This window comes from Etheostoma spectabile, chromosome 16, assembly GCF_008692095.1.
Source record: "Etheostoma spectabile isolate EspeVRDwgs_2016 chromosome 16, UIUC_Espe_1.0, whole genome shotgun sequence".
In the NCBI taxonomy this organism is placed as follows: Eukaryota; Metazoa; Chordata; class Actinopteri; order Perciformes; family Percidae; genus Etheostoma; species Etheostoma spectabile.
The window spans coordinates 1,497,304-1,525,017 of NC_045748.1; the positions used below are offsets into that span (position 1 = coordinate 1,497,304).

General features: G+C 40.5%; 3 protein-coding genes across 5 annotated transcripts in view; 1 reads left to right on the forward strand and 2 right to left on the reverse strand.

The window, feature by feature from the left end:
- The window catches only part of niban2a (niban apoptosis regulator 2a), a 35,739-nt gene extending 28,155 nt beyond the window's left edge, over positions 1-7,584 (forward strand). The window contains exons 9-14 of the mRNA XM_032539568.1: positions 1,161-1,348; positions 2,781-2,936; positions 3,190-3,303; positions 3,686-3,793; positions 4,561-4,672; positions 4,940-7,584. Coding sequence (XP_032395459.1) covers positions 1,161-1,348; positions 2,781-2,936; positions 3,190-3,303; positions 3,686-3,793; positions 4,561-4,672; positions 4,940-5,820 — 1,559 coding nt within the window. The 3' untranslated portion in view covers positions 5,821-7,584. The remainder of the gene's footprint in view (positions 1-1,160; positions 1,349-2,780; positions 2,937-3,189; positions 3,304-3,685; positions 3,794-4,560; positions 4,673-4,939) is intronic.
- A 476-nt stretch (positions 7,585-8,060) lies between these two features.
- slc31a2 (solute carrier family 31 member 2) lies at positions 8,061-19,872 on the reverse strand. Of its 3 annotated transcripts, XR_004335632.1 has the most exons (5): positions 19,606-19,872; positions 13,795-13,861; positions 12,995-13,223; positions 9,337-9,572; positions 8,399-9,070 (listed from the first exon to the last, which is right to left on the reverse strand). XR_004335632.1 is itself a non-coding variant. In XM_032539576.1 (4 exons), the coding sequence occupies exons 1-4, from the start codon at positions 19,612-19,614 to the stop codon at positions 9,407-9,409; spliced, it is 471 nt and encodes a 156-aa protein (XP_032395467.1). In that variant the 5' UTR covers positions 19,615-19,872; the 3' UTR covers positions 8,399-9,406. The 3 variants fall into 3 exon arrangements, 2 of the variants coding, with proteins under 2 accessions (XP_032395468.1, XP_032395467.1); XM_032539576.1 differs by having other exon boundaries at positions 8,399-9,572; XM_032539577.1 differs by lacking the exon at positions 19,606-19,872 and having other exon boundaries at positions 8,061-9,572; positions 12,995-13,242; positions 13,795-13,827.
- Positions 19,873-21,619: 1,747 nt separating this feature from the next.
- The window catches only part of arrdc1b (arrestin domain containing 1b), a 41,712-nt gene continuing 35,617 nt past the window's right edge, over positions 21,620-27,714 (reverse strand). Inside the window, exons 4-8 of the mRNA XM_032539572.1 lie at positions 27,187-27,346; positions 26,571-26,753; positions 25,886-26,062; positions 24,764-25,220; positions 21,620-23,730 (exon numbers count right to left, since the gene is read on the reverse strand). Coding sequence (XP_032395463.1) covers positions 23,666-23,730; positions 24,764-25,220; positions 25,886-26,062; positions 26,571-26,753; positions 27,187-27,346 — 1,042 coding nt within the window. The 3' untranslated portion in view covers positions 21,620-23,665. The remainder of the gene's footprint in view (positions 23,731-24,763; positions 25,221-25,885; positions 26,063-26,570; positions 26,754-27,186; positions 27,347-27,714) is intronic.

The window sequence follows — 27,714 nt, forward strand, 5'->3', positions numbered from 1 at the left end:
TTTAGCCCCGGCCACCTAGGGTTCCCATGTAAATATCCAAACCCATGCTTAGTGGGACGTTGTGCACGGTAAAAACCAACTGAACATAGAATCTCTGAAGAGGAAATGATGATGATCTACAGTACCACAGCTGTAAATCAGAGAGGTTAACACTTGATTTTGTTAAACAAAATAAGATCCAGGGAGTAAATTTGGAGCAAGACTTGCTGACAGACAGAAATAAATTGTCCATGTTTCAATTTTAATGGCATATTTGAATCTACTCTGAACTGAACACCACCTCAGTTTCCTTACTTACACACTTCTAACTTGCTATGCAAAATGACTTGGTTGGCTTGGTGCTCGCTGTGCCGTGGAATATGATCTCCCAGACCGAAGTACGCTTCATTGTTCACCTTCTGTTTGCCTGAGTGACTGCGCTTTCTTTGGTGGGGATTTTTGGCCCAGCAAAGCCATCAGTCTGGTCACTGAATAACACCCCTATGCTCAAGTTTCTGCCGACTTTGTTTGGACGTTTGGCACGAAAAGGGCCTTTCCTCTGTAACTAACCTACCCTCCCCGTCTGATATTTTCCTCTGAACTACACTGTAGCTTTGTATTTAAGTCTGTTGTTCTCTTCTGTCACTCGCTCATTCTGTTTGATTAGCTGGCTTCTACAGCACCAGAGCATCCACCCTTTGAGCGGTGAGCCTGGCAGCTTTCCATTCAAATGTTAACTTGGCAGATGACGCTCACATTCTTTATTTGTGCTACTTTCCATCGAGCCAAAGTCACAAAACTGCATTCCATCACCTGCATCTTTTGGGCCGTTTCTGACTTTATCCCACAGGTAATACTCAAAGCTACAAGGTAGCTGTAAAAAAAACAAACCGATGCAAGTTCACTAACATGAGGGCAAGGCAGAGGTTTAATCACGTTTCCTTACTAACATTTGGGTGTATCGGAGACCAAGCAATCTACATACTAACCATTTCAACCTGATAAACAACACAATGTATATTGAGATTACTAACTCGCAGAGTTCCTCATGCCTTTATTTTTCTTCATGCCTTTATTTTTCTTCATGCTTGACGGACTCTTTATCATTATCATCTCTTGTGTGTTTACAAGCGGCAGCAACCAACCATGAATATGTTCTTTGTGTCCCTGCTGGCATGCAGCTCTAGTGTTGCCCAAGGCGGAGCAGCTCCTGCAGGCCAGCGTCCAGCCCTACATCAGCTCCATCCTGGAGGCCCTGATGGAGCCCACCAGCCGAGGCTTCTCCGAGGTCCGGGACGTTTTCTTCAAGGAGATGGTGGACATCAGCAAGAACTCGCTCAACGGAGCGGGCAAAGACAAACTGGGAGACGTGAGTCATGTTCCCTCTCCCCTTTCTGTCTGCATGTGTGGAACCGCCAATAGGAACTCTTTCTCTCTGAAATGACCTGTGATTGGCCAAAGTGTCTGGTCACAGGCTAGAATTTCCAAAGCCTATAAACAGAGCCAAGAGTAGGTGCAGAAGTCTAAATTTATTTCAGAACACTTGAATTACAACACACTGAAAGATTATTATGGATTTATTTTTTTTGCCAAAAATGCCACAATATTCTGCCTACCCTAGCTTTAAAGCTGCTAGTTGGTAGAGCTGCAGCGTTAGTTGGTGGTGATTCTCTGTGGGTTCGTCACCATGACCACCATTCACATTACACACAGTCATATGATTCATCGTTAAAATAAAAAGAAACGATGAGTGGGGCTTTAACAGACCCTCTTTTACTTGCACCACAGGCAGTAACAGGAAATTAATTTAGCTGTCACCCCAAAAAGAAACAAGCAATGTTCCCCCCCCCCCCCCCCCCCCCCCCCCACACACACACACACGCCCACTCTGCATTTCCTTCTTCACATAACTGAGTCCAAGCACAGGCAGAAACCTCACTAAACTTTTTACATTGCAGCAACAGGTCAAAGCTGAGTTACCCAGCTCTAATTGTGTTCAACATACTTCATATAAGACTTACATTTATATTTGTAAAAGAAAAAAAGTGGCAGGAGCGCTTCTGGTATCTGCATAACCACCGGTGCTCATGGAAGGGAATAATACACGGAAAGGAGGAAGAATGACTAAAAAGTCATAAAAAACATTTCTAGGCACTCAAGGTTGGTTACAAAAAGTGATAAAAGGCCTTTAAATGTCCCTCACCCTGAGGAAGGCTGAAGCCAAATGCGTTGGTGTATTTCCAGTGTCTTGCCCTGTTTATTAAAGGCCTTTTTGGTAACAAACCTTGAGTGCCTAACATGGGTTTTTAATTTTTAGTCATAGTTCTTCCTCCTTTCCTTGATTTTCAATTTAGTCAGAGAATATGCTTAATGTTAAAGGTGATATAGGTAGGATTGCAAAGATCCAGGACTTAGCCGAATAATTTGAACATCGACAACTTCTTAGTCCCTCCCCCCTTTCTGTTAAAGCCCATAACAGTCTCCTAAGCCCCTCCCCCCACGAGGGAGAATGAATGCATGTGCATGAGCATTGATTGACACGCAGTAGTTCTACTCAAACATAGGGTCAGTTTCAGCAGATATGACAGAAAGTTAGTTTTATAAGTCTTGCCTACTGCACCTTTAATGGGAATAGAGTATTGCCAGATATTTGGTTATAATAAAATAATGAGTTAGCTGCCCTTTGTGACCTGAACAATCAGCTCAACCTCTTTCTCTGTTCTGGTCTTAATTCTCCTTGTATGATGCTTGTACCACCTTGATCACCGTTACACTCTTCTCTCTCTCTCTCTTTTCCCCAGCACATGGAGAGGCTGTCCATGCTCGCCTTCCACCCGGTGAAGATGCAGAGCTGCTATGAGAAGGTGGAGCAGCTCAATCTGGAGGGGCTGCAGCAGAGGTTTGACGTGGCCAGCCCCTCGGTGTTTGTCAACAGGGCTCAGATCCTCATGAGGGAGGTAAGGGGCTACAGCTGCAGATTTCTCTGGTATAATACAAATAACTAGCATGCCGCAAAGCAGTGTGAGGAGGCCTGAAAACACTCCTTGTGAGACAACACGTAACCTGTCCTGCCGGTGGTATAGTCTCTACTTCCACCTGCTGGACAAAAAAAATTAAAAAAAACTGTTTGTAAAGATGAACGGTGAGAGCACCAGCATCAATCAGTTTCCTGTGCTACTGTACAACTTCTAACTTTAGTTGTTCTGACAGCAAATGGACAATGCAGTGTACACATTCGAGCAGCTGCTGCAGCAGTCTTTAGAGACCCAGGGAGAAGACGACATGTGCAAGACCATGCAGCGATGCCAGGACAGGGTCCTCAAGGTAAACAGAGAAGCCGTTTAGTACACAAACAGTAAGTAAAGACAGTAACCTCATCAATAGTTGTCCCTATTTTAGCTGCAGCACATTACAGAATAAAGAATGATACTGTAAAAACAGCGTTTTAGAATCAGTTTGCCCAAATCCCCCTCCAGAAAAACAAACATATTTCTCAGTTTCAGCATAAGCCAGTCCTGGCTAAGATGAATCTACCTGAGAAAGACAGTAACTGTTTACACTGTAAATTGAATTCATCTCCAGAGGGACTTTCAGCAGAAGCAGTAGGAAATTTTGGAAGATGGGAATTAGTAAAGTAAGTGTGATGAGTAGAAAAGTCATTATGAGTCATTGAGCGTTCCATGTGTTTCTGGTCTTTCCCTGTCAGAAATATGATTATGACAGTAGCACCGTGCGTAAGAAGTTCTTCAGAGAGAGTCTCCTGCAGATCATCATCCCCTACATGCTGCAGCAGCTCTCGCCATCCTGCTCACCTGTGAGTAGCACCCAACACAGCCTCAAATCCCCTTCTCAACGCTGATCCATCTATCTATCTATCCATCCATCCATCCATCCATCCATCCATCTGTCATTACAGTATACAATATGTCATTACAGTATTGTGACTCTCTCCACCTTTTTAAAGCTGACTGTACTCTGAATTTGAGATCCAACTTTGGCTGCTTAGGTCCAGAAACGCTAGCCATAAGTGAAAATTCCCAAACATTTGGGAAGAAAATTATGAATGTATATGTCACTGGCTTGCTATATAGTTTACAGTACCCATACAGCTCTTCCTACGCCAAACCAGTACCAGAAATTCACAGGACAAAGTAAAGCTACTAAGAAGAGTTGAACAAGAAACATAAGCCAAAAGAATATCTGGAACAAAACAAACAATAAAAATATGAACAGCTTATTTCAAGACTGCACCTTTGTTTGCAGCAGTCTAGTGTTGATTTTGCATCAACAAAAATGAACATTGCAATACTTTAAAACCCTTGTGTTATCTTCCTGTTGACCATCAATTTGTTAGGGTTAGTGTTTTTGCGCTTTTCCCGACGTTTGTGTCACTTATTTTGACGCCATTTTAATGATGGTCAATAAATCTAATTTTGATAACATTATACCTCATTTTTGAGTAAAAAAAAAAATGAAATTATGAATTATTTTGACAAACAGTTTAGATCAGATGATGATTGAGTGGATCTTCAGGATACTGTTTTGAAATCATTAAAACTTTTTTTTTAAATGTTATAAAAGGAGCTGCCCCGTTTCGAAGAGCTCATCTTTGAGGACTTCTCCCGTTTCCTGCTGGTGGAAAACATGTTCGAGGAGGTGGTGCTGCACTCTGTCTCCAGGGACATAATGATGGGTGAGGGCCAACAAAACACAAGATTTTGAAATGATTTGACTAAATAGCCATAAATGTGCTATGTAGGAAGCCAGGAACTTCAGAAGTTGGGATGGCAGCTACACTGTACTTTGTAATCCTTAACTCTCAATTGGAAATTCATGAAAAGCTCCTATGTAATTTATCAAAGTCTCCCAAAGTTTCTTCGTGTATGTGAAATTAGATGTGCTCTCCTGACTTTTTCCCATAACAAGTGATAGTTATTTATTGTTCTCTTTCTTTGTCCAGCTGTGAAGGAGGCAGCTCTCCAAAAGAGACACAATCTGTACAGGGACAGCATGATCCTGACCAACAGCGACCCCAACCTGCACCTGCTCGGAGAAAACCCTCAGGTGGATTGGGCTACTAAATTTGGCGTCGACGAGCCAGAGGGCTCTGTCGGTGGGGGCAGAGTTGAAGGAGGGGGTTCTGGGAGCAGACGCAGGCAGGTGGTGTCCATGATCCAGCTGGACGGGGTGCCTTTGCCATTCGAGTCCTGCCTGGAGGTCCCAGGCGTGGAGCTTATCCCCGAGGAGGATGCCGAGATGTTTGAGGGCAACGAGGAGGAGCGAGGCCCGCCTGGGGAACCCAAGTCTCCTGACAGCGTGGATGGAATCAGAGACCTGATTAATCCAGTGGTGGAGATGGTGATTCCAGTGTCCCAGGAGAGCCAGAGGACGGAGCCCACCAGAGGCACCGTCACCATGCAGGATGGGCTGCAGGAGCACGTGACACACGTCACCACCGTGGTGGAGGACTTCCCCAGGAAATCTCTGCGAGACAAGACGTCACCGCAGACAATTCTGCAGCAGCTAGGAGGAAGCAGGAAGCAGGAAACCGATAAGGAGCATCAGGAGGAAGCAGCCATCAAGGACGCCATCGAGGAAATAGAGATAGCGGTGCAGGAAGACGAGGGGGAACGGATTGCTGAGGTCTCCACAGCGGATTTGGATTACGAGTCGTCACTGAAGCCACTCCTGGCTTCAGACTTTAGCTCGCAAAACGACAGTGGCTTCCAGTCACAGACCAACGAGGGGCTGGATGAAGATGAGCCGCAGCCAATCACAAACGGTCTGAACGGAGAGGACAAAGTTATCGACCCGGTGGAAGTGGAAGTGGTGTTAGCGTAGGAAGACAATCCTCTGGACAGAACTCTGAAAGTGGAGAAAGCCTTGGAGAGAAAGCAGCAGAGCGCATCACATGTAACGGGAGAGAAGTGGGAAGAATTAGGCGTGTATTTAAAGGTTTAATTCAAAGATTATCGCCGTTGACAACGCAGACTCCAAAACCAACTCTCCCGTCCGTCCCACAGCTGACTTCTTTGGTGACTGGGTCCTTTCTATCCAGCGTAGTGAATCTCAATGAAAAGTGTATTCGTATTTTGTGTATAACTCTGATTTAACCCTTGTGTTGTCTTCCCCTCAAAATTGAAAAAACACTTTCTCATGTTTTTGTCCCTTTTTTCAACACTTTTGACGCTTTTTTGAACGTTTGTCACTTTCTTTGACGTTTTCAACACTACGTAACACTAACTTATTAACTTTTGTTTTACAGTTTTGGAATTTATGGTCAAACCTCAGTTATAGGAAATTATACCTAATGTTTGAGCTAAATAAGCAGAAATTAGCAATTATTTAGACTAAAATTAAAGAAACGGATGTTCAGACAGGAACATGTCAACCTTTACTCAATACTATTTCACAACCACTTCAATTGTTTTTTCAAATGCTATAAAATTGAATAAGACACCCCAAAATGAATGAAAGAAGAGATTTGTACTTGCCAAAGAGAGTTGAATCAATCATGTTGTTTTGGGTAATTTCAATTGGGTAGTTAAAAAGATCACTGATATATGAAAACGGGTCAATTTGACCCGAGGACAACATGAGGGATAAACACATCTGCTCCTTTATATTACGCTATGTTAACAGGCTGAAGGTCCCTCCCAGGGATCAGGGATTTTAAAGTGATAATCCACTTTTTAAACCTTACAAAATAAGGGAGGACTACTAAATTATTCATGTTTTGTTACATTTTTTCCCTTTGTATTGCTTTAATGAGACACAGCCTCTACCTGGGCAGCAGGGGGTGCTACGAGCAACATTTAGATGGTGTAAGGGGATTTGTATGTGTATTTTAATTTCTGAAATACCTATTTTTATGATTTGTATTTTTTTTTTTTTAATGCAGTTTGTTTACTTTGAAGATTTTCCTGTATTCGCAAATGGCCTTTATGTTTCAACACTAGATATTTAGGACAATCTGTCAGGAATGGTTTGCACTTCCACTGTCATTTGATAAGAGGTTTTATAACAAAACAACCAAACTTATGTTTTTCTTGTCCCTTTGCTCGTGGGTGTAGATGACCAAGATACAGTAAGTAATGGCTCTTTGTGATTACGCGAAAGACTCTTAATGTCGACTTCTGTTTCCCAAATATCACTTATGTTTTACAACTTCATGGTAACTGCATTGAGTCAAACGTGGCAATTTTCTATTTGACAATCTTTAACTTAATTCAAATTTTGGGTGAAACTTTTATTTTTTTTTATTCATGTCATGGCTTTTATAAGAGTTTTATTTCCTGTTAAAAACAAAAGTATAGTATAGAATAACATCACTGAGGTGCACGGTAAATATGGACATTTTTAATAGCGCTTTACAGAATTTCCTGATAAGTTTCCTGGAAATAACTGTTGAATTTGGTACTATGCATAGGGATATTAGATACAAAGATTTTACATATATGTTGAATATAGCTGACAAACCTTACATAACTGGAAATAAATGGAGAAACCTCAGTAAAAGCAACAGAGGAGGGAAAGTGTTGTATGTACAGAGTACATAAAAGGTACTAGAAGTGGATATGAGATAAATAAAGGACAAAAATAACATTTTACGTCTTCATTTTTATTAAAATATTTAGTACCAAATTACATAGTCCTTTCCAGGACATCTTTATTTCCTTTTTCATTATGGTGCAGTTAAATATCCCTTTCTTTCCAGGGAGTTAAGGGAAACTTTGAACCTGTACGTGTCACCACAGTTTTTAGTGTTGCCATTATGCGCTCTAATGGCTGAATTAGTTTCACTTTTGTGCAACAACACACCAAGCTGCAATGTGTAATCCTGATTCCTCCTCCCAGCTGGTTGAGTCAGTGTCCTGTTGTGAAATGGCCTACTGCCACCGTAGCCAAAGCACATTTTGAGTTCTCTGCCTTTGGATTCAGACCCATTACTTCCAATGGAGGACCATTGTTTATTTATTATAGAAACCTGTACGTTTGGTGTGAGCAGCTCAACTTTTATATTTCAAGTTTTCTCTTCCTGATAGAATATATATAAGAAATAGACGAATAAAACAATGTCATCAACTTTATTCTTTATTTTCGTCGACTAAATTCTTGTGACAGGAAACCATCACAAAGAAAATGATTGATATTTAAGAGTTAACAATCTCAAGTCGTCAGACATATGTCAACGTGTTTCTATATGAATCCGTCGTAAAACTAGTAAAAATACTCCATATCAAAAGGAAAGAGCATACTTGTTGAAATACAACAGAAAGCATCTGAAATGTCAGTTGCAAGGCTCTTTTCTCTGCAGGTTTATCGTTAGTCAATGATTGCCACAGAACCACATGACCGGGTGTCACGGTCCCCCGGTACACGTGTGACGATGACTGATCTGCTAGTGAGCCGAGATTAGAGAAGTTAACAAGCTACAATCAAATGATTCAGTTCCTGAATCTGAACTCTGTCTCATGACATCTGACTGTAAGTCTTAGCTCCAAGGGGAGTCCGATTTTAGATTTCACCTCAAAACAAACCTAAGCAAAATCGGTTTTCAATACTACTAAGCAGTCAAAAACACACGTCTTCAGGATGAGTTCCACTTTAAAAGTACTGTACATTAACAGTGTCTTATCAACTAAGCCAGAGCCCTTTATTAACGGGATTAGAAATCTCAAACATTTTGATCACCTGTAGTGTCACAACACCTTAAATTGTTTAGTATAATACAGGGAACGGTGTATTAGTTAGAAAAAAACAAAATGTCTGTCAAGGTTGACTAGGAACACAAAAAATGACAGAAACAACCGTAATATGCCACAAGATACGTGTGCCTTTCTGTCGCTGAGTGTTGTACCTCTGCGGTGTTAGCTTCCAATGCATTTTAGGATAAATAAACAAAGAAAGAAGAGATTAAGCAAGCAGCACTCCCTCCCAGGAGACTTCATTTTCCCCATCCATCACTCACTTAGATGTCTGCTGTTTGAGAAGATAAGCAAGACTGTGCCTCAGAAACAGAACATTATGTCCTCTTTAACACAGAAGAACCAAATCCATATTAATACACATTGTCCCAATGGTCAAAGACAAACATTAGAACCGAGTATGTCCAGTTAGTTAAAAAAAAACAAAAAACTGAATCCCAAGGCCACATTCAGAATGACTTTATGCATGAAAATGTCCCCGCTAAGTTTCTTGCGACAGTAGTGTGCGTTAGTATTGTGCAGCTCATTCTTCAGCATACAAGGAATTCCCCTTTAGTGCCCCCCCCAAGTGTTTCAAATTTTCATAAATACTAGCTTTGCCCAGAGCAACGGAACAACACGCTGAAATTAGTCAATCAAGTAGTTTCCCCATTTAGTATCAGGAGATCCTCTGAAGTCAGGGGGAGGGAATCCATCCTCTGCCTGAAGTGTCCATACCATCAGATCTTACCCAGGAGAGGAAATGAGAGGAAATAACCGAGACCAGAGCCCACGATGACCCCGAGGAAGATCCAGGTGTTGTAGGACATGACGCACAGCATCAGCATGTAGCCCAGAGACACCTGCAGCATGTGGAGGACTGTCTGGATACAGTGCAGCAACCAGCTGCAGAGGAAAGAGAGGAGTACACGATTTACACCAGGTACTTTACCACAAATACTTCATTCAGTAAATACTATAAATCCAGTATACCATATATATATTATGTGTTATTCACAAATAACAATATTAGATTTATATATATATATATATATATATATATAGACACACACACACACAAAAATATGTATTTTAGTCTACATCTATACTAGCTTGGTAAAATTTTTCAAAACAAATAGTTGTAGATTTTACATATTACACACACAACACACACATATACATATATATATATATATATATATATATATATATATACACACACACACCACACACACAACACTATACACACATATACATACACATATACATACATACATACAATATACACATATATAGCTCTGGAAAAAATTAAGAGACACTGCATTATTATCCGTTTTTCTGGTTTTACTATTTATAGGCATGTGTTTGATTACAATAAACATGTTCTTTTATTCTACAAATGTTTTGACAACATTTCTTCTAAATTCCAAATAAAAATGTAGTTGTTCAGATATTTATTTTAAGAAAATGACAACTCGTCAAAATAACAAAAGATGCATTGTTTTCAGACCTCAAAAAATGCTAAGAAAACAAGTTCACATTCATTCTTAAACAACACAATACTAATATTTTTACTTAGGAAGAGTTCAGAAATCAACACTTGGTGGAATAACCTTGATTTTTAATTACAGCTTTCATACGTCTTGGCATGCTCTCCACCAGTCATCACATTGCTGTTGGGAGATGTTATGCCACTCTTGGCACAAAAATTCAAGCAGCTCAGCTTTATTGGATGGCTTGTGACCATCCATCTTCCTCTTGATCAAATTCCAGGAGTTTTCAATGGGGTTCAGGTCTGGAGATTGGGCTGGCCATGACAGGGTCTTGATCTGGTGGTCCTCCATCCACACCTTGATGGACCTGGCTGTGTGGCATGGAGCGTTGTCCTGCTGGAAAAACCAATCCTCAGAGTAGGGGAACATTGTCAGAGCAGAGGAATCAGGTTTCTTCCAGGGGAACCTTGTACAATGCTTGATTCATTATCCTTCACAAAGACAAATCTGCCCAATTCCGCCTTACTGAAGCACCCCAGATCATCATGATTCTCCAACAATTTAAAAGTGGGGGCCAGACACTGTGGCTTGTAGGCCTCTCCAGTCTCCATCTAACCATAGACGACCAGGTGTTGGGCAAAGCTGAAAATTGACTCATCAGAGAAGATGACTTACTCCAGTCCTCTAGGGTCCAATCCTTGTGGTATTTTGCAAACTTTAGCCTGGCTGCTTGTTGTTTCTCATTGAGGGCTTTTTCTGGCTTTGCACATCTTCAGCCCTGCTTCTAGGAGCCTGTTTCGCACAGTCCTTGCTGTGCACTTCAGCCCAGCTGCTGTGTGCCATTCTTTTGTAAATCACTTGATGTCATCGTACGGGTTTTGAGTGACAGCGAATGAGTTGGCGGTCATCCGAACAGTGGACAATCGTTTTCACTTTTCCAGTCTGCAGTTTGTTGTCCCCAATGTCTGTTGCTTGACCTGTTCTAATGTAATGCCATCTTTGAAATGTTAAGGATGGAAGCAACCTGACGCTCACTGTACACTTCTGCCAGCAAAGCCAGAATTGACCCCTTCTTCTCACTCAAAACGTTTCTTTTAACTCTTCTGGCATGGTCAATTGTTCCTTTGTTGTTTAGATTACCGTGTGGTCCTAGTAGCCCTGTTTTGCCTGTTTTTGCCATCCAGCAGGCCTATTGCAAGAGGATAGTGATGACCACAGCAGTAGCTTTTATACTTTTCCCGTTAAATAAGATTTGGCTCAGGTGATCACTAATCAGCACCTCATTAAGTAGAATGAGGTGTACCGTGTGGAATTAACAGCCACTGACTGGAAGGCTGCCAAACTGTAGAGATACTGATTTAAGAAAATAAAGGAGCTGTTTTTAAACCTATATACATATACATATATATATACCACACACATATATATATATATACATATATTATATACACACATATACACACAAGGGCGGTTGTTGCTCAGTGGTAGAGCGGTTGCCGCCAATTGGAAGGTTGGTGGTTCGATCCCCCGCCTCTGAGTCATTGTCGAAGTGTCCTTGGGCAAGACACTGAACCCCGAGTTGCCCCCGGTGCTGCGCATGGAGTGTGAATGTGTGTGAATGTTTATCTGATGAGCAGGTGGCACCTTGTACGCGCAGCCCCGGCCACAGTGTATGAATGTGTGAATGGTGAATGTTTCCTGTAGATGTAAAAGCGCTTTGAGCAGTTGTTAAGACTGGAAAAGCGCTATATAAATACAGACTTACATTTACATTTACATATATATATATACACACATATATATATATATATATATATATATAATATACACACATACTATACAAACATACATACATACATACATACATACTACATACATACATACATACATAATATATTATTCATATATATATATATATATATATATATAAAATATGTTAGACGTGAGATGGTGTCAGACTTTACAAAGTCTGTGTGATAGGCATTATCCAGCCATGATTTTCAACCACAGAGCAACGTTAGACACCGGCAGCACATGCCCAGTGAATGTGAATGGTCATGTGAGACGCGTTGTCAGATGCGATAATAAGGACGAAGATTAGTTCTGCTACTGGAGCAGAAACTCTAGTGTAGACGGAGATCGATTTGGTCTCAAAGCGCTGCTTACAAATGAAATCATAGTAGTGGAGATGTGGCCTTAGCTAGCCAAGGACTTAGGTTACATATTATTTGACATGTTTTTGGGTTCAATCGTTGTGACAGAACAGGTGACACTTTAACAGAAGCCATTTAACAGAAAGGAAGGTCAATAGGTTTCACATTGGATAGAGGTTGAGAAATACTGCACTCAGTACGAATGGAGGTGTCCAGATAAACACAAAAACCACGAAGAAAACCGCACAGCGCCACAAAAGGAAGCGGACCTGTACCACTCACTGAAACCACTTCATCTCTACATGTTTCATTAAAAGAATGATTAATCACAGTCAAGAAAGCAGAGAGAATAGAACTGCTTTACATGTAGGATTAAAGTTAAAGGAAATCATGATTTTTTAAAAATGCACACGGTCAATCAATATTTTGACATACTAAGTCTTAGTCTGAGATAAAATGCTTACTATTATTCATTGTTTACCATTACAACATTTTTATTCTTTTACTAGGAGAAATGGGCTTTCATAACTTCCTGACCTATAGAATTGCACTAATTATCATATAATCTGATTCCAATACTATTTTCATATTCCATTATTCTGTTTGCAGTAAAAAACTATAAGAAAAGACAAAATGATCACATTGCAGACTTCACAGGTTCACTTGGCCCTAGGACCCTGACCTGTGTCTGATGTTCGGAGTGGGAGGGGGTGTCTGCATGGGGGTCAGCGAGGACTCGGAGGGGCTGCTCTCCAGGGCGGAGATGCTGTCGCTGGGGATGGAGGGGGGCGCGGCGTACGGAGACTGAGACTGGGCCAGCTTAGAGTTGCTCCCCAGCCACACCCTCCACACTTTGAGCACCTCGTAGAAGACGGTCAGCAGACAGACCACAATCACCGACAGCACCATCCCTACACACACACACACACACACACACGCACGCACGCACACACACACACACACACACACAAACGTGAGTCGAGTGCAGGTGTGAGTTGCGCATGCTCAGATTTAAACGGTTTCCAGCAAAAGATGTCATACTGGAATTTGTAAAATCCATAAAATAATAAACTCCTCTCATTACAAACAATAACAGAAGATGGGAATCATTTCAAAACGTTTGATGCTAACTTGTAGCCAGCAGTGGATGAACTTGGTAAGTTAGGTCCATTTTACTGTATTGACATTACAGAAGTCTCTTGTTAGCATCTTGTAGGCTACTTGTTCAACATTTTTATAATAACATTCTATCTGTACACTATAATATTACTAGGCTACCAACTTTTCAAGCAGGCAGGCATGAAAAATGCTTTTTTTGTGATGTCATACAAACCTCTCCTGGGCATTTAGGGACAAGGACAGTCTCTTGACTCAGCACTGCAGTGTGTTTTAACCAGATGAACTGGTTCTAAGGACTGCTGGGACATCCGCCAGGAGCAAACGCCTCCTCTGAAGTGACGATGTTGTGTGTGTGTGACTTACCTGTAGGCCCGTGCACATCCCAGAAGTCAAACAGCAGCGTCACGCTGCTTGACACCCCGAAAGTCATCTAAAAAGGAAGATGAGAAAAATGTTAAAACCTCTAACCACCTGTGTGCTGTTCACCGGTGAACCGGGGGTCCTAAAGCAGGTTATGATTCTGTTTAAACACCACTGCAGATGTGGTATTGCAGAGGGATCACGGCCACACTTACTCTGGCACTGTCCAGTATTGAGTAACAACGTTATTCAGCTAGTTTTAGTTGCTCTGACAGTACAAAGGCCTTTCCTCCTCATCAGAAGCAAACCGACTTTTTTCAGTTTTTTTTGGTTTCAGGAGGCGGCTCAATAAAATGCTTTCTACGGCTAAGATGGCACGGATTCATTTTAACAAAAGGAATCCACAAAACCACTTTGCTACGCTTTTAACCTCAGCAAACGTTGATCTTGCACTCTGATACTCTGGCAGTCCTCCATCGGTGTTTTTTCCGTCTGGTTCTGATCTCTTTTTTATTGCCGTTTTGCAGAGGTAATTGTGTGACTGTTATGAGACAATTTGAAAATAAAAGTATAAAAAAAAAGCACCTGGGAATTCTGTGAAACAGAATTATTGCAAAACAATGCTGACCTCAGCCTCTTTCCCACCAACATCAGTCAGCCTGAGAGCTGCTGCGCTGCTCTGGGATCAGTGACTCAGAACGGCTTTGATTACTCACCCAAGCAAGCTTAACTCCCCTTTTTACTTTATAAAAACACCCAGACGGGAGAACGGGAATGGAGAGATATTTCCTTCTTTATAGAGCTGTGTAGATTGAATTGTTACTTTATTTTATCACTATTATTATGACTTCAACTTCTTGAATAAGTTTAAGTAATATGAAGAGGAGGGAGGGACAAGCTAGTCTCGTTTTGTTAGAAAATACTTTGAACAACAAGAAGTAACGTCACCCAACATCGCTTAGAGCCCCTTTCATTCATAAATCAACCAAATATCTACTCTAATAATCCATTAACAATTGAAATCACGTGTCAAGCATAAAGCATCATCCGGTTTGAGCTTTTTTTCTGTTTTACATCATACTATCATGTTTTCCTTGGGACAAAACAAACATTTTAAAAAAGTGACCTTGGGCCCCAAGAACACGTGACGGGCAATTCTCTCAATGATTTGACATTTTATCAGAGTCGGGCAATATATCGATATTATGTTATATTATCAATATCGTCATATAAGACTAGATATCGTAATATGGCATAAGTATTGTCTTTTCCTGGTTTTAAAGCAATAATAATAGTGATGACAAAGTAACAAAGTAATAATTCAATCTACACAGCTCTATAAAGAAGGAAATATCTCTCCATTCCCGTAGTAAAGTACTTCTCAACACAGAGATTTACATTTCAGAATAAAATACAACAGGCGTTGCTAAAGAACAGTAAAATATAGGCTTTCAAAAAATGTACGACATACACTTCTATGATTCTGTTCTGATTCCTCCTGACAGAAGACAGCTAAACAAGCCTGGGACAAGCAGGGTTCTATTGTTTCTTCTCTTGCTCCGTTAGGAAACAATATGTTCTTGCAGCATATCTCCATATTCTTTCGTGCGGCACTCAAAACCTCCTCTGTTCTAGATAATGTTAGGATTCCTAAACTAAATTTTAAAAAATTAATTTATGCTGTCCCAGCTGATGGCAGACAATCACAGGATGTATTGTGCCACAAAGGCACACTCTGTTCTGCCCTGCTGCTGCAGACCTGCAACTGACAGAGGAATGTACCGTGTGTGTGTGTGTGTGTGTGTGTGTGTGTGTGTGTGTGTGTGTGTGTGTGTGTGTGTGTCTGCCAGGCTATTTCCTGCTAATACACCACCTGTCCTGGCAGACTGTTTCTCACCCACTAGTGAAGGTCTACATAGACCTTCCCTGATCCAGGTCGATTAATTATTCATTTTCATTAAAGGTGCTCTAAGTGATGTCACGTGTGTTTTAGGCTACATTTTTTGTCACATACGGCAAACATCTCCTCACTGTCCGCTAGCTGCCTGTCCCCAGAAAACACTGTAAAACATCTCCTCACTGTCCGCTAGCTGCCTGTCCCCAGAACACACTGTAAAAAACATCTCACTATCTGCCTGTCCCCAGAACACACTGTTAAAAAACGCAGTCTCTTTAGACAGCCCAGGGTCTACAAACGACAACAAAAACAAACTGTGCCCACCTGCACAACGAAGCAGACACACACAGTGTTTCACAGGGGGGTTAGTGCACAGAAGTACAGATGAAGAGGAGGGAGGGACAAGCTAGTGTAAATCATGTGTCAAGCATAAAGCATCATCCGGTTTGAGCTTTTTTTCTGTTTTACATCATACTAACGTGTTTTTCTTGGGACAAAACAAACATTTTAAAAATGTGACCTTGGACACCAAGAACATGTGATGGGCAATTCTCTCAGTGATTTGACATTTTATTAGAGCTGGGCAATATATCGATATTATATCAATATCGTGATAAGAGACTAGATATTGTAATATGGCATAAATGTTGTCTTTTCCTGGTTTTAAAGGCTGCGTTACAGTTAAGTGATGTCATATTCTGAATTTACCAGACTGTTATTTGCCTTTGCCCACTTAGGCATTATATCCACATTACTGATGATTATTTCTCCAAAATCTCACTGTGTAAATATTTTGGGAAAGCACCAATAGTCAACACTACAATATCGTTGCGGTATTGATATTGCGGTATTTGGTCCAAAATATCGTGATATTTGATTTTCTCCGTAACGCCCAGCCCTAATACCTCAGTGGCATTTTTATCATATGATCTTGCATAAATAAAGAAGTCAAAGCAACATGTCTTTTCTGAACTCACCAGACTGTTGTAACTGTATTATTATTATTATTATCATCATCATCATCATCATCATCATCTGTCTTTACCCACTCAGTCATTATATCCACATTACTGAAGAAATCTAAGTGTGAAGATATTTTTGTCACAGCATCAGTTGCTACCCTACGCTAGTTGTTCAACGCTACAATATCGCCGCAATATTGATATTGAGGTATTTGGTCAAGAATATCGTGAGATTTGATTTTCTGCATATTGCCCGGCCCTACATTTTATAGACAACTACATTTTATAGACAACTACATTTGCACTTTTTGCAGTTTCAGTCCAGGATATGCCGCTGTGTGATAAATATGTGTGCCATCTGTTCCTGTTATGTGAAAGCAAAAACAAATACATCCAGAGAGGCGTCCTTGTGGATGGAGGTGCATATCATGTAACCAGGAGGTCAGTGAGAACCTCATGCTAACACTGTACTAACCAAACCAACTGCTAACCTGACCAGTTGGTTCCATCACTACAACTCAGTCGGACGGGGCAGGACCGCGAGCAGAGTGACAATCAGACAGATTAGCAGAGCTAATACATGTTTGTGTGTGTGGAGGTAAAACTTAGAATGCTGGTAGTAATTCCTCACTGCACCAGGAAGTTGGTCTGTAAACTGGGATGTTTACAACAATCAATTTTACCGTTTGTCTTATTTTATCCTCTAAATATGTCTGGCTCCCATTGTCCGACTGCCCAGGTTTTTCAGCCAGTCAGAAATCTTTGTAGTGATGTCACCATGTTCAAATCTTAGCAATTGACCTGGCGAGTACAATGTTATAATTAGAAATGATGACCAACCCTACAAAAATAACACTGGCTTGGCTCTGATGGGACAGCTGGATAAGAAAAAAATACTAAATTAGTTATTATCTTATTGTAGAGCTGGGCAATATATCGATACTACTGATTTTGTGATATGAGACTAGATATCATCTTAGATTTTGGATATATCGTAATATGGCATAAATGTTGTCTTTTCCTGGTTTTAAAGGCTGCGTTACAGTTAAGTGATGTCATATTCTGAATTTACCAGACTGTTATTTGCCTTTGCCCACTTAGGCATTATATCCACATTACTGATGATTATTTCTCCAAAATCTCACTGTGAAAATATTTTGGGAAAGCACCAATAGTCAACACTACAATATCGTTGCGGTATTGATATTGAGGTATTTGGTCCAAAATACCGTGATATTTGATTTTCTCCATATCGCCCAGCCCTAATACCTCAGTGGCATTTTTATCATATGATCTCGCATAAATAAAGAAGTAAAACAACAATGAAAGTCAAATATAGACTTGAGTCACCTGGAGGCCGGGCCGCAGGCACAGTGATCATTGTGAGCTTATCTCTCAAAGCGCTTCAGAAAGCAGATACGTGTTTGCCAGGTAAATGTTGAGAGTAGCGTTTCTACTACAAACACTCTCAGAATTCTCTCCAAGGACTGAATCTGTACTTAGCCAACATGCTTTCCCTCCGTGCTGAGCATATTCCATGTGCATCCTCTAACTGTTGAGACTGTTGTTGGCAGCGGTTGTTGTGCCATTCATGTCGGTAGCTGATGTAAACCAAACTTTGCAGTCTTGGAATCGTCTTTTCAACCAGAAACTATCAGAGCTGAGATGAAACCTTTCCTTTCTGGTGTTCCAAACCTCCAATGCAAAAACATCAAAATACAAATATTAAAATTGAAATCATCAAAAGTGCAGCAGCGCATTGAAAAACCTGACCGCAATAAAAGATCAAAAGGTTTGACTTCAAAAAAATGCATCTGCCTGAGTAAAAGGACCATTGACTCTGTAATAATGTAGTGAAATCTGTGGCTGCCTGGAAGGGAAACGCATTGAAAATTCTACAGAAACTATGTTTCATTATGGAAAAAGCCAGGCAATACTGTGATGCAAACAGGGTTTAACGGGTTAATGTAGAGCAGGGCAAAAACTCCATATTAGCCTTGTTATATTATAGTTTCACAAAACTTTATGTCCACAACCATTAAGTTAAGGTATTTGTTTTATGTGTTAAGGTTGAAGTTATTTCAGCCATATTATATGGCGCAGCCCTAGTTACATTGGCTAATTAAAAGAAAACAGCCTCAAGGTTTGACTAGTCTTTTCAAGCTGCGACAGGGAGTGTTACTCTCCAAACGGAGCACCGGGGTAAAGTTGGCTTTATATTGGACGTTGGATATTCGACACACTCGATAAATCTATTATGCAGCTTGTCCTTTTGACCAATCCATGTCAAATCACTGGTGTTAAACTCAGCTAACTATATTACACATTGCACAATTCTTTTTTTTTTCTCCAAAAAATCCATCCTTTGATTTTTAAAATAATTTACTATGTGAAAAAATGCTATAAATCTATTATGCGGCTTTACCTTTTAACCTATTCATGTCAAAACCCTTTTGTTGCACTCAGCTAACTCTCTTACACATTGAACAAAAGTTATGTTTTCAAAAAACCCATCCTTTGTTTTTGTTTTATGTAAAAAAATGCTACAAATCTAATAGTGTTTCCACATGAATAGGTCAAAAGGTCAAGCCACATAACAGATTTATAGCATTTCTTTACATAAACTAATTCTTTAAAAAAAAAATCAAAGAATGTTTTGTTTTTTTAAATAAGCTTTGTGCAAGGTGTAACAGAGTTAGCTGAGATCAACAAACGTGATTTGACATGGACTGGTCAAAAGCGCGAGCTGCATTATATTTATTATGTTTTGAATGCGTTGACTAGCCAACGTCCAATATAAAACCAACTTTACCACGGTAATGGAACGCACCGTGGTCTGCTCCCTAAAGTACATAGCACATGTTATCACACACTCCGACTCAACGTCACACTTAACATGGAGATAAACATTTAAAATGAAAAAAATGTGTCTACAACTACAAACACACAACTTACGGACATCATGGTGAACTTGCTTGAGAGCACGCTAACACCACTTAATGACTTCAGTTCCCCATCACGGGGAGGGCTGGAGTTGTTGTTCGTCTGCAGTAAAGTAGGAACTATTTCTTAAATGTACCACAGCAGCAGCAGCTAGTGACCCAGCTAACGCTACTACAGCTAGTGAAGCGGAATGAGGAGGAGGCGACCTCCTGACTTCAGACAATAAACAGAGGGCTGACGGTTAGTGGAGTTTTTCAACGAATGGCAACGAAGCGCAACTAGCTAAATTTCCGAAATAGTAGAGATTGACGTCCCATTTAACTTGTCCGGAAACAGAGCTGTTACGGAGCAGGGCGAGTACAACTGACCATAATGTGCATTATCAATGGTTAGGTAATGTTAGCCGAGAAATGCTATAGAGAAATGTAGCACGCATGCGCAAAGGAAATCTGCCATTGTGTGAGCACGTGGTAGACGGAGGTAGCCGAAGTTATTCGGAGCTTTTCGGCTTCTTTCGTTGTAAAACCTACTTTATACAGTCTATAATTGTTCTGTAAAAAGCAAAAGTTTTTTCTTGGCAGGAGGATGATTTTTATTTAACATATTACTAGAAACTTACTTTTTTGTTCTATATATTTCATATCAACCCACAAAACATCAAATTATCGGGGTAAATCTTAGGAACAGTATTGACATTTTTGGAGATTCCATTATACATTATCATTGGTTTGTGAAATGTAAGATTTGGAAGAGAGCTCTTAACCAATCGCTAGGTTTCTGGGACTACAAAAGGTATTAACTTCCATTTTATGTCCCACATTTAAACTGCAAACACATACAATTATTCTTTAATGTCCTCTGAACTTGTCTATTTAATGCAAAACACATCTCTGCAAGTATTATCTGAGCCTCACCAAACATCTCTATTCCAACTTGTTTTTGTTTTAGTCACGACTGCAACTGCTTCTACTGGCGACCTTTTTGTACGTGCAGCTTTTTAGAACTAAGCACTTCCTGTGGTTGTACATATATTTTCCAGAAATGAAAGACCATTCACACTTACATCCAGCTCTGTAGACTGTGGTTTCTATGCCGTTTCAGCTGTTTGGAGTCTGAACTCATAGCAATGTTCTTATGTGATGCACTTTTTATTGCTTTGTTGTTGAAAGGTGCTATAATGCTCACTGTCTCTTAAACAGGAAAAAAAAAAAAAAAAGTTTTAGAATGTTCCCATTTCATAACCACAAAGCTGACTGTTGACATAAACAACAAGAACATGTTGTATATTTTTATTGTTATTTTGTACTGTACAACTTTCGCACTGTATGTTGAAATATTCCATTGACTGATTGAGGTGCTGCTACTAGTATCTGCATACTGCACCTGTAAACGGTTTACGTAGAAAAATACAAAACCAGACACCACTCATCAATATGTGAGGGGGAAAGTGAAAAAACTACACACAAAACAAATGGGGCTTCATAAAGCTATAGTACCTTTGTTGGCAAAGAATAAAACAGAATCAGGATCGATAAAGGCAGCGTGAAATGACTTCTGGGAGTTGTTGTTGTTGCTGCTGCTGCTGCTGCTGCTGCTGCTGCTGCTGCTGCTGCTGCTGCTGCTGCTGCTGCTGCTGCGGCAGCGATCTTGGAGATAAGACAAATTGCACATATTTTCTAAAAGAATAAAAAAAATAATAAGGGATTAAAACAAGTTCAACAAGTTTACTGTCCTTGCTGTTTTTAAAAGTTACATTTGTATACATCAAGTACACTTAGCACAGTCCATAGGAGACAAAGCAGGAAGAATGTAGGTCCTGATGTCCTCCCAGACAGAGAAGAAGAAGAAAGTCCATCACAAGCTCCTGGAACAGGGGGTGGGAATCCGGATTGCGTAAGGCATGCTTTTACAATAATGGAGAACCAGACTTCTGTGGAAATTTCTGAGCTGATGTGTCCCACAAAATAAAATATAAAATCCTGGTCGGCAGTCAGGAGCCAACACCAGCACTGGGATTTTCTTTTTCTTTCCAATTTCACAAAATGGACACGGAGATTGTACTTAAATGTTGTAAAATAAGACAAACACATCAAAAGTCACACAAACATTCAGGATAGCAGTTGCGCTTTAGATTTTCAGTGGTGTTAGTTTACCACAGAAAAGTAACAAATGTATTGATGCTTTGAAAACACAGATTGGGTGAAATCATTCTAATCATATGCATAAAGATATTTACTGTCATCAAGATATGAAAAATATGACCAATGTACACTAAATCTGATACAACAATCATTGTGAATGGTATTGATTACGCCGAAAGGTAAAAATGTAGAACTATCACCCCGGCCCTTTGACACAGGCAAATAGAAATGTCTCTAACAGATATTTTACCCGCACAGGTGCTGAATCAAAACTCAGTTTTAGATTGTTGAGTATGAGTGAAAACAGACCACAGGGGAACTTGTCCAAGTTCTATCACTCACTCACTTACTTACACACACACGCAAATTTAAAAAAGTGACAAGTGCTGGGTTGTGCACATTATCATCTGCATCGCCTGAAGTTTCAGAGGATTCTCATCTCACTGGTGTAACACTAACAGAAGGTTAAGGCAAAAGACAGGAGAGAAACCAACATCCAATCTCATTCAGGCTGAGACTGAAACAATGATGCTGAACAACTCGCATCCCGAAACAACATGCATCTCAAACCTCAATCTGTCAGTTCTGCTCAAAAACAAGATTTACATTTACACAGCACAGCAGACCTCGGTTGGTTCGTCACACAAGCAGAGCCTCGGTGAAGTATTCCAGTATTATGTTGCTCCAGGTTCAAGACGAGTTGAGATAAACGTGTGATGACCACAAGAGGGCAGAGAAAGCCTGCGTCAGTACTGCAGTCCTCATGTGCAGCTGCAGGAGAAATGAGCCTCATCTGCAGATAACCTGTCTGCTGAATACAAAACGGGTGTCAAAGCAAAACCTCTCAGTTCCATCAGGCAACACATGGTGGCGCTACACAGATGTATACGCTTTCAAAATAACAAAAACATGCAACATGTGTGCATGTGTTGATTTTCCTTTCATTCCAGTTTCTCAACATAAATGATCTGGTCCACAAACAAAAATGTATACATTCCAATTGGTCATATCGATAAAAACAATGTTTAAAAATATAGTGATTTTAGTGTGACTGGATTCCTTTTTGTAACTACAGTATTTTTTGCTACCTTTGTTTTGAGTTATACAACTGAGAGGTGTTGCTGTGACACGATTTGTCTTTAAAGCCCCTATGTGTAGGATTTTAACGATTTCTGACTGGAAACTTCTAGTCTTCTTAAAAAGAAAGACAATGTAGCAGACAGTGATGTATACGACTACAGTAATAGACGCAGACTTCAGCCATTTCCATTGGGGTTGGCTAAGTCTTCCTAAAAACACAGACTATAGCCATCAGAGTAAATCTACGATGCTATAAAACATAGAGAAATCCTACACACTGGTTTTAACTAGTCAAACCCCATTTTCTGGCAAAACCTTCTCCAGCATTAAGACAGCTCTGCCCTGCTGAAGATGAGGACAACTGAGACACAGCTGACACAGACAGACAGTGGTGGACCACAATAACAAGTGTACAATTGGAACTAGTCAAACAGGAGCCCTCAGTCGGCCAAAATCATTTTCAAGGCTTCATTTTCACACATGCAAAGATTCATTGAGAAAAAAAAAAACATAACAGATTTTACTCCGCCCCATGAAAGACACATGCCCAATCATTGAATATTCTAAATGCTGTATGATGATCCAAAATACTCCTTCTAGGCACAGTGATGTCCCCCCCCCCATTCTGTCTGACCCAACCTGATGGGACACAGGGGGAAATAAAACTTAGATGAAATATAAGATTGTTTTTAATTATTCAAGGACAAAGAAACAGTCTTTGGGGTGTTGTGGGGTGGAGTACCGTCCTTCCTCTTTAACCCAGCACGTCACTGTCCTGATTTGTCGAGAGGCGAATGCAAACAGGTGTGGGTGGGCGTGGCCATGATGCTTCATCACCTGCTTCTTCTTCTCTACTGTCGGCTGTTGAAACTGGAGTTGGCGCTACTGCAGCTTTCCTCATAAGTGGGTGGAGGCTCTATAACACACAAAGACAACAAAATTAGTCAGTAACATATAGTCAGTAATATAGTTGCCCCTTCTCTAAGCCTCTGTTCCACTAGTTACTAATAAAGTATTGTTAATGGATTTTGTCATATAGAGTTTCTTTCATCAGTCTTCTTCATCTGAAATGCTCCAACATGTTCCTGGGGTTTTCTGGCCATATTCTAATAAAAAAGAATATATAACTGTAGTGGACAGTGCATTTTGGACTCTTCTACAAAGAGAATAGGCCTTATCCACATGAGGATATTTGACTTGTCATTGTAGGAAAAGCAAAGCTGTTACTAATAACATGAACAATGGCTGTTTTTTTTATTTAAGTGCCTCAGCTTTTTTTTTTTAAAGATTATTTTTTGGGCATTTTAGGCCTTTAATTTGACAGGACAGTTGAAGATATGAAAGGGGAGAGAGAGGGGGAGTGATATGCAGCAAAGGGCCGCAGGCTGGATTCGAACCCGGGCCGGCTGCGTCGAGGAGTAAACCTCTATACATGAGCACCCGCTCTACCAACTGAGCTATCTGGGTGCCCAAGTGCCTCAGCTTTTATCCAATTTCTTTTTTAAAGAATACAAACTACGGAAGAAACAACTTTGGCATTGTCAGAACCTTTGCATGAGTAGGAAATGGCTTTTACAATTTGGAAGAATTGGCTGGTACCTCACTTGTACCCATGCACGGCTCTGCAGTGCGGTTGTTTGTCTAAGACTTGAGCCAGGAGATTACTTGTGTTTGTCTAAATGAGGTTTACCTATAAGAAGGAAAACACTGTTGCAAGAGTTGACACTTGGCTCAACACCAGCCAGGGTTTTCCAACTTTTAAAGAAAGAACTGCAGACAAGTAATTCCTTGAATTGTTGTGGTGAAAACATAACAGGATATTTCAAAGCGATAGGGACATGACAAACTTGTATGACTATTTAATCGGCCATAATACCAAACTGGTATCTTGTGCGTCCCTGTATGCATCTGTACATGTGTGTGTCTGTGTGACGTTTTGGAAAACTAACCATGAGGGTAGTCCCAGCTGCTGTACTCTGGAGGGAGGATGAGAGAACAGGAAGTGGGGATGGGAGTCACGTTTCCTCCCTCTGTGAAGAAAGGTATGGTGGCCCCGGTGGACACACAGAACAGGGGAGCGGACGCGTCGGGCGTCCTGTGGCTGGGAGGAAGGGCTGCCCCGGGCGCGTGGCTGAACGCGCTGGGGGACATGGGGACAGGCTGACATGAGGGATCCTGCTGAGAGTGACTCTTGGTTGGGAGTGCCTCACTGGCCACGCCCCCTGCACACAGCCCCTCCTCTGGCTCCTCCTCTGCCGGCGGGGCACTGGGTGTCACGCCTGCCGCTGTGGGCGCAATGACGTGTTCTGGAGTGGAGGGTACGGCCCTTGACGGAGACAAGTTCACAGCAATGTTCCCTATGTAGATGGGCAAAGTGACGACTGCTTCCGGAGATTTCAGGGACACCTGTAACACAATCAGGATTTAATATGAATGAAATTTAAACTGCATTACGGTTCAAGCTCATTCATTTATTTATTTTAAAATCTTGGTGTTTATTTTGGGTAGTAATCTGATTTAAAGAATGAATAATACAAAACAGGAAAAAATCTGAGTTAAAATATACAATTTGGAACACATCCACTTTGCAGTTTGATCATTTATTGTCGCTCAAGGGACTCAGCAGTTTATTTGGATTTCTTCATATTTGCATTCCTCACTTTAAAATGACCAGAGGATTTTCTGAGCTGTGAGAACCTACTGAGAATTTCCTGAGAACAGAAACACAACCAAACTAAATCGAAGTTAACAGTGGTCGAAACAGATCCGTTTCTTTTTTAAATCTGGGTAGAAGTTTCTGTTTTGAAAATGAAAATCTGTAACTGACTTACACAATAACTATACATTTAGTATTGCCAATAAATCCCATAAAAACACCAAAACCAACAAAGAATGGATTCCACAGTCCATAGTATTGTCTGTGTAGCTAGAGCCAGATATATCTGATTCATGCGTGCCAAAGAACTCCAATGTTTCCCCAAAACTACTAAAAACACATTAGTGATCCACACTGTTGCACTGGATGACATGTTCCTTTATTATGTATCATTATTCCTTTATTACACACACACCTGAATAAAATAGTCGATGTCTATGAGGCTGCAGCCGGCCAGTGCAGACTGAGGGAGAGGAGGGACGATGATCTGCTCTCTCCACTCGGCATGTTTTCCCGCCTTTACTCCGGCTCCCTCCACCTCTGCGATGGTCCGCAGGTCGACCACAGGCCGCTTGGTCTTATAGGTCACTTTCTGGTGAGAAATAAAAAGACGCTATAGTGACTTCAAACCGATTCAACCACCTCTAGCTTCTTGGAAGGAACAGTGTTCTTTTAAATTGGATCGTGAGAACCCCTCTTCCTGTTATCTTGAGGTACAGAGATTCGATGTGCACCCACATGAAAGGATTAGTGCTATGATTTGGAGCTTATGTTTGAAGCTTTTGGAGTCCCAGCAGAGATTTTTAATACATCCCTAGAATGGAAATTTCAGTGGGGCAGTGCACACTGGCTGTGCTCATACTAAATTGTGTTTGAGATAAGGCAAAGACTAAAAACATACAGATCTGTTTTTTCTTGATTAATTTTATTAGAATCTATTTTTAGTTTTTTCCCTGTCCTCAACACCTACATTATAAACCAATGTAGCCTTTGTGAAACAAAATCTTATTTTCAAAGATGTCACTAACTGCAGCGAAACGTAAGCCTGAGAGAAAAGTGTGGTGGTAAAAAAAAGAAAGAAAAGTACTTCAAGGATGTACCTGTATGAGACTGGCCAGCACACATCCTGTGTCCTTCCCAGACTTGTTGTGGATCTCAGTGGCTAACTTGATGACCTGCCCCGGGATGTAACCCCTCAGGTCACTGTGAGCCTTCAGCATCAGGGTCCCCGTCTTCACCAGGAGGTAGCTGAACTTCTTAGTGGTCACAGCGGAACTCGGATGCTGCGGAGACAGAGTCGCAGGATAAATGTGTGTTTGTGCGTTGTTAGTAATTAAGAAGCCTCATTAGGGGATGCTTTGCTAAGAATCTATTCATGCTTGGTCATGACGGGAAGAGAGTAAATTATATAGTTAATAATAATAATAATAATAATAATAATAAAAGAGTTAATAATATAACTAATAAAGTAATGCAGGGGAGCAGAGGAAAAAATGAATTAGATCCTGCTCTGCCTTTAAATGAAATAAGCCTCGACCAACACGAACACTGATCAAATAAAGAGATACATTGCAGCGTTTCAAAGTCTCTTCTCTTCTGTTTCTCAAATACATCCAAAACCTTTTTTAAAGAACAGAACATTAAAGTTTGCGAAGGAATGAAATGAGAAAACAAAATAATTTAAAAAGTAGAGAAACGTATGCAGCAAGCACTTACTTCAATGTCAGGCACCTCATTGAGGTTGAGCATGTTGAGTAGGTAGAAGGGCCTCTGGGCTTTGTAGTCCTTTGAGAAGCGGGGCGTGTCAATGGCCACCCTCACACGGTAACTAATCTTCCCAAAGGGTCCCTCAAAGGAAGTCGGGGGAGTGACTGGAGAGGGGATTGGAAAAAAAAGACAATACAGACTTTAACACTGAGAACAGTAACTGATATTTTGGGAAAACCGCCCATACGCTTGATGTAATAATCAAAGGTATCACTTTTAAATGTGAAATCTGCATTTTGGCTTAGCATTAAATTGTTAAACACAACCAACATAAATGTAGACAGATGTTAAAGCCGTGCTTGTGCACACAATATATTGTAAAATCTATTATAAGGATAAGAAATTCAAGTTCAAAAGTCATGTCCATATTTCAGTGTATATTTGTTAAGTAAAAAAAAAGACAAGTTAAAGAAAGGAGAAAAAGGAAAAAACAAAGACAGATATATATATATATATAGATATATAGATATATATATA

Bases quoted from the DNA above. Each gene is read 5' to 3' on its own strand.
- slc31a2 (XM_032539576.1), bottom strand. The intron at 13,224-13,794 runs GTAAGTCACACA...GTGTGTGTGTAG, and splicing joins GGATGTGCACGGGCCTACAG to GGATGGTGCTGTCGGTGATT. The intron at 9,573-12,994 runs GTCAGGGTCCTA...TTTCCTCTGCAG, and splicing joins ACTCCGAACATCAGACACAG to CTGGTTGCTGCACTGTATCC.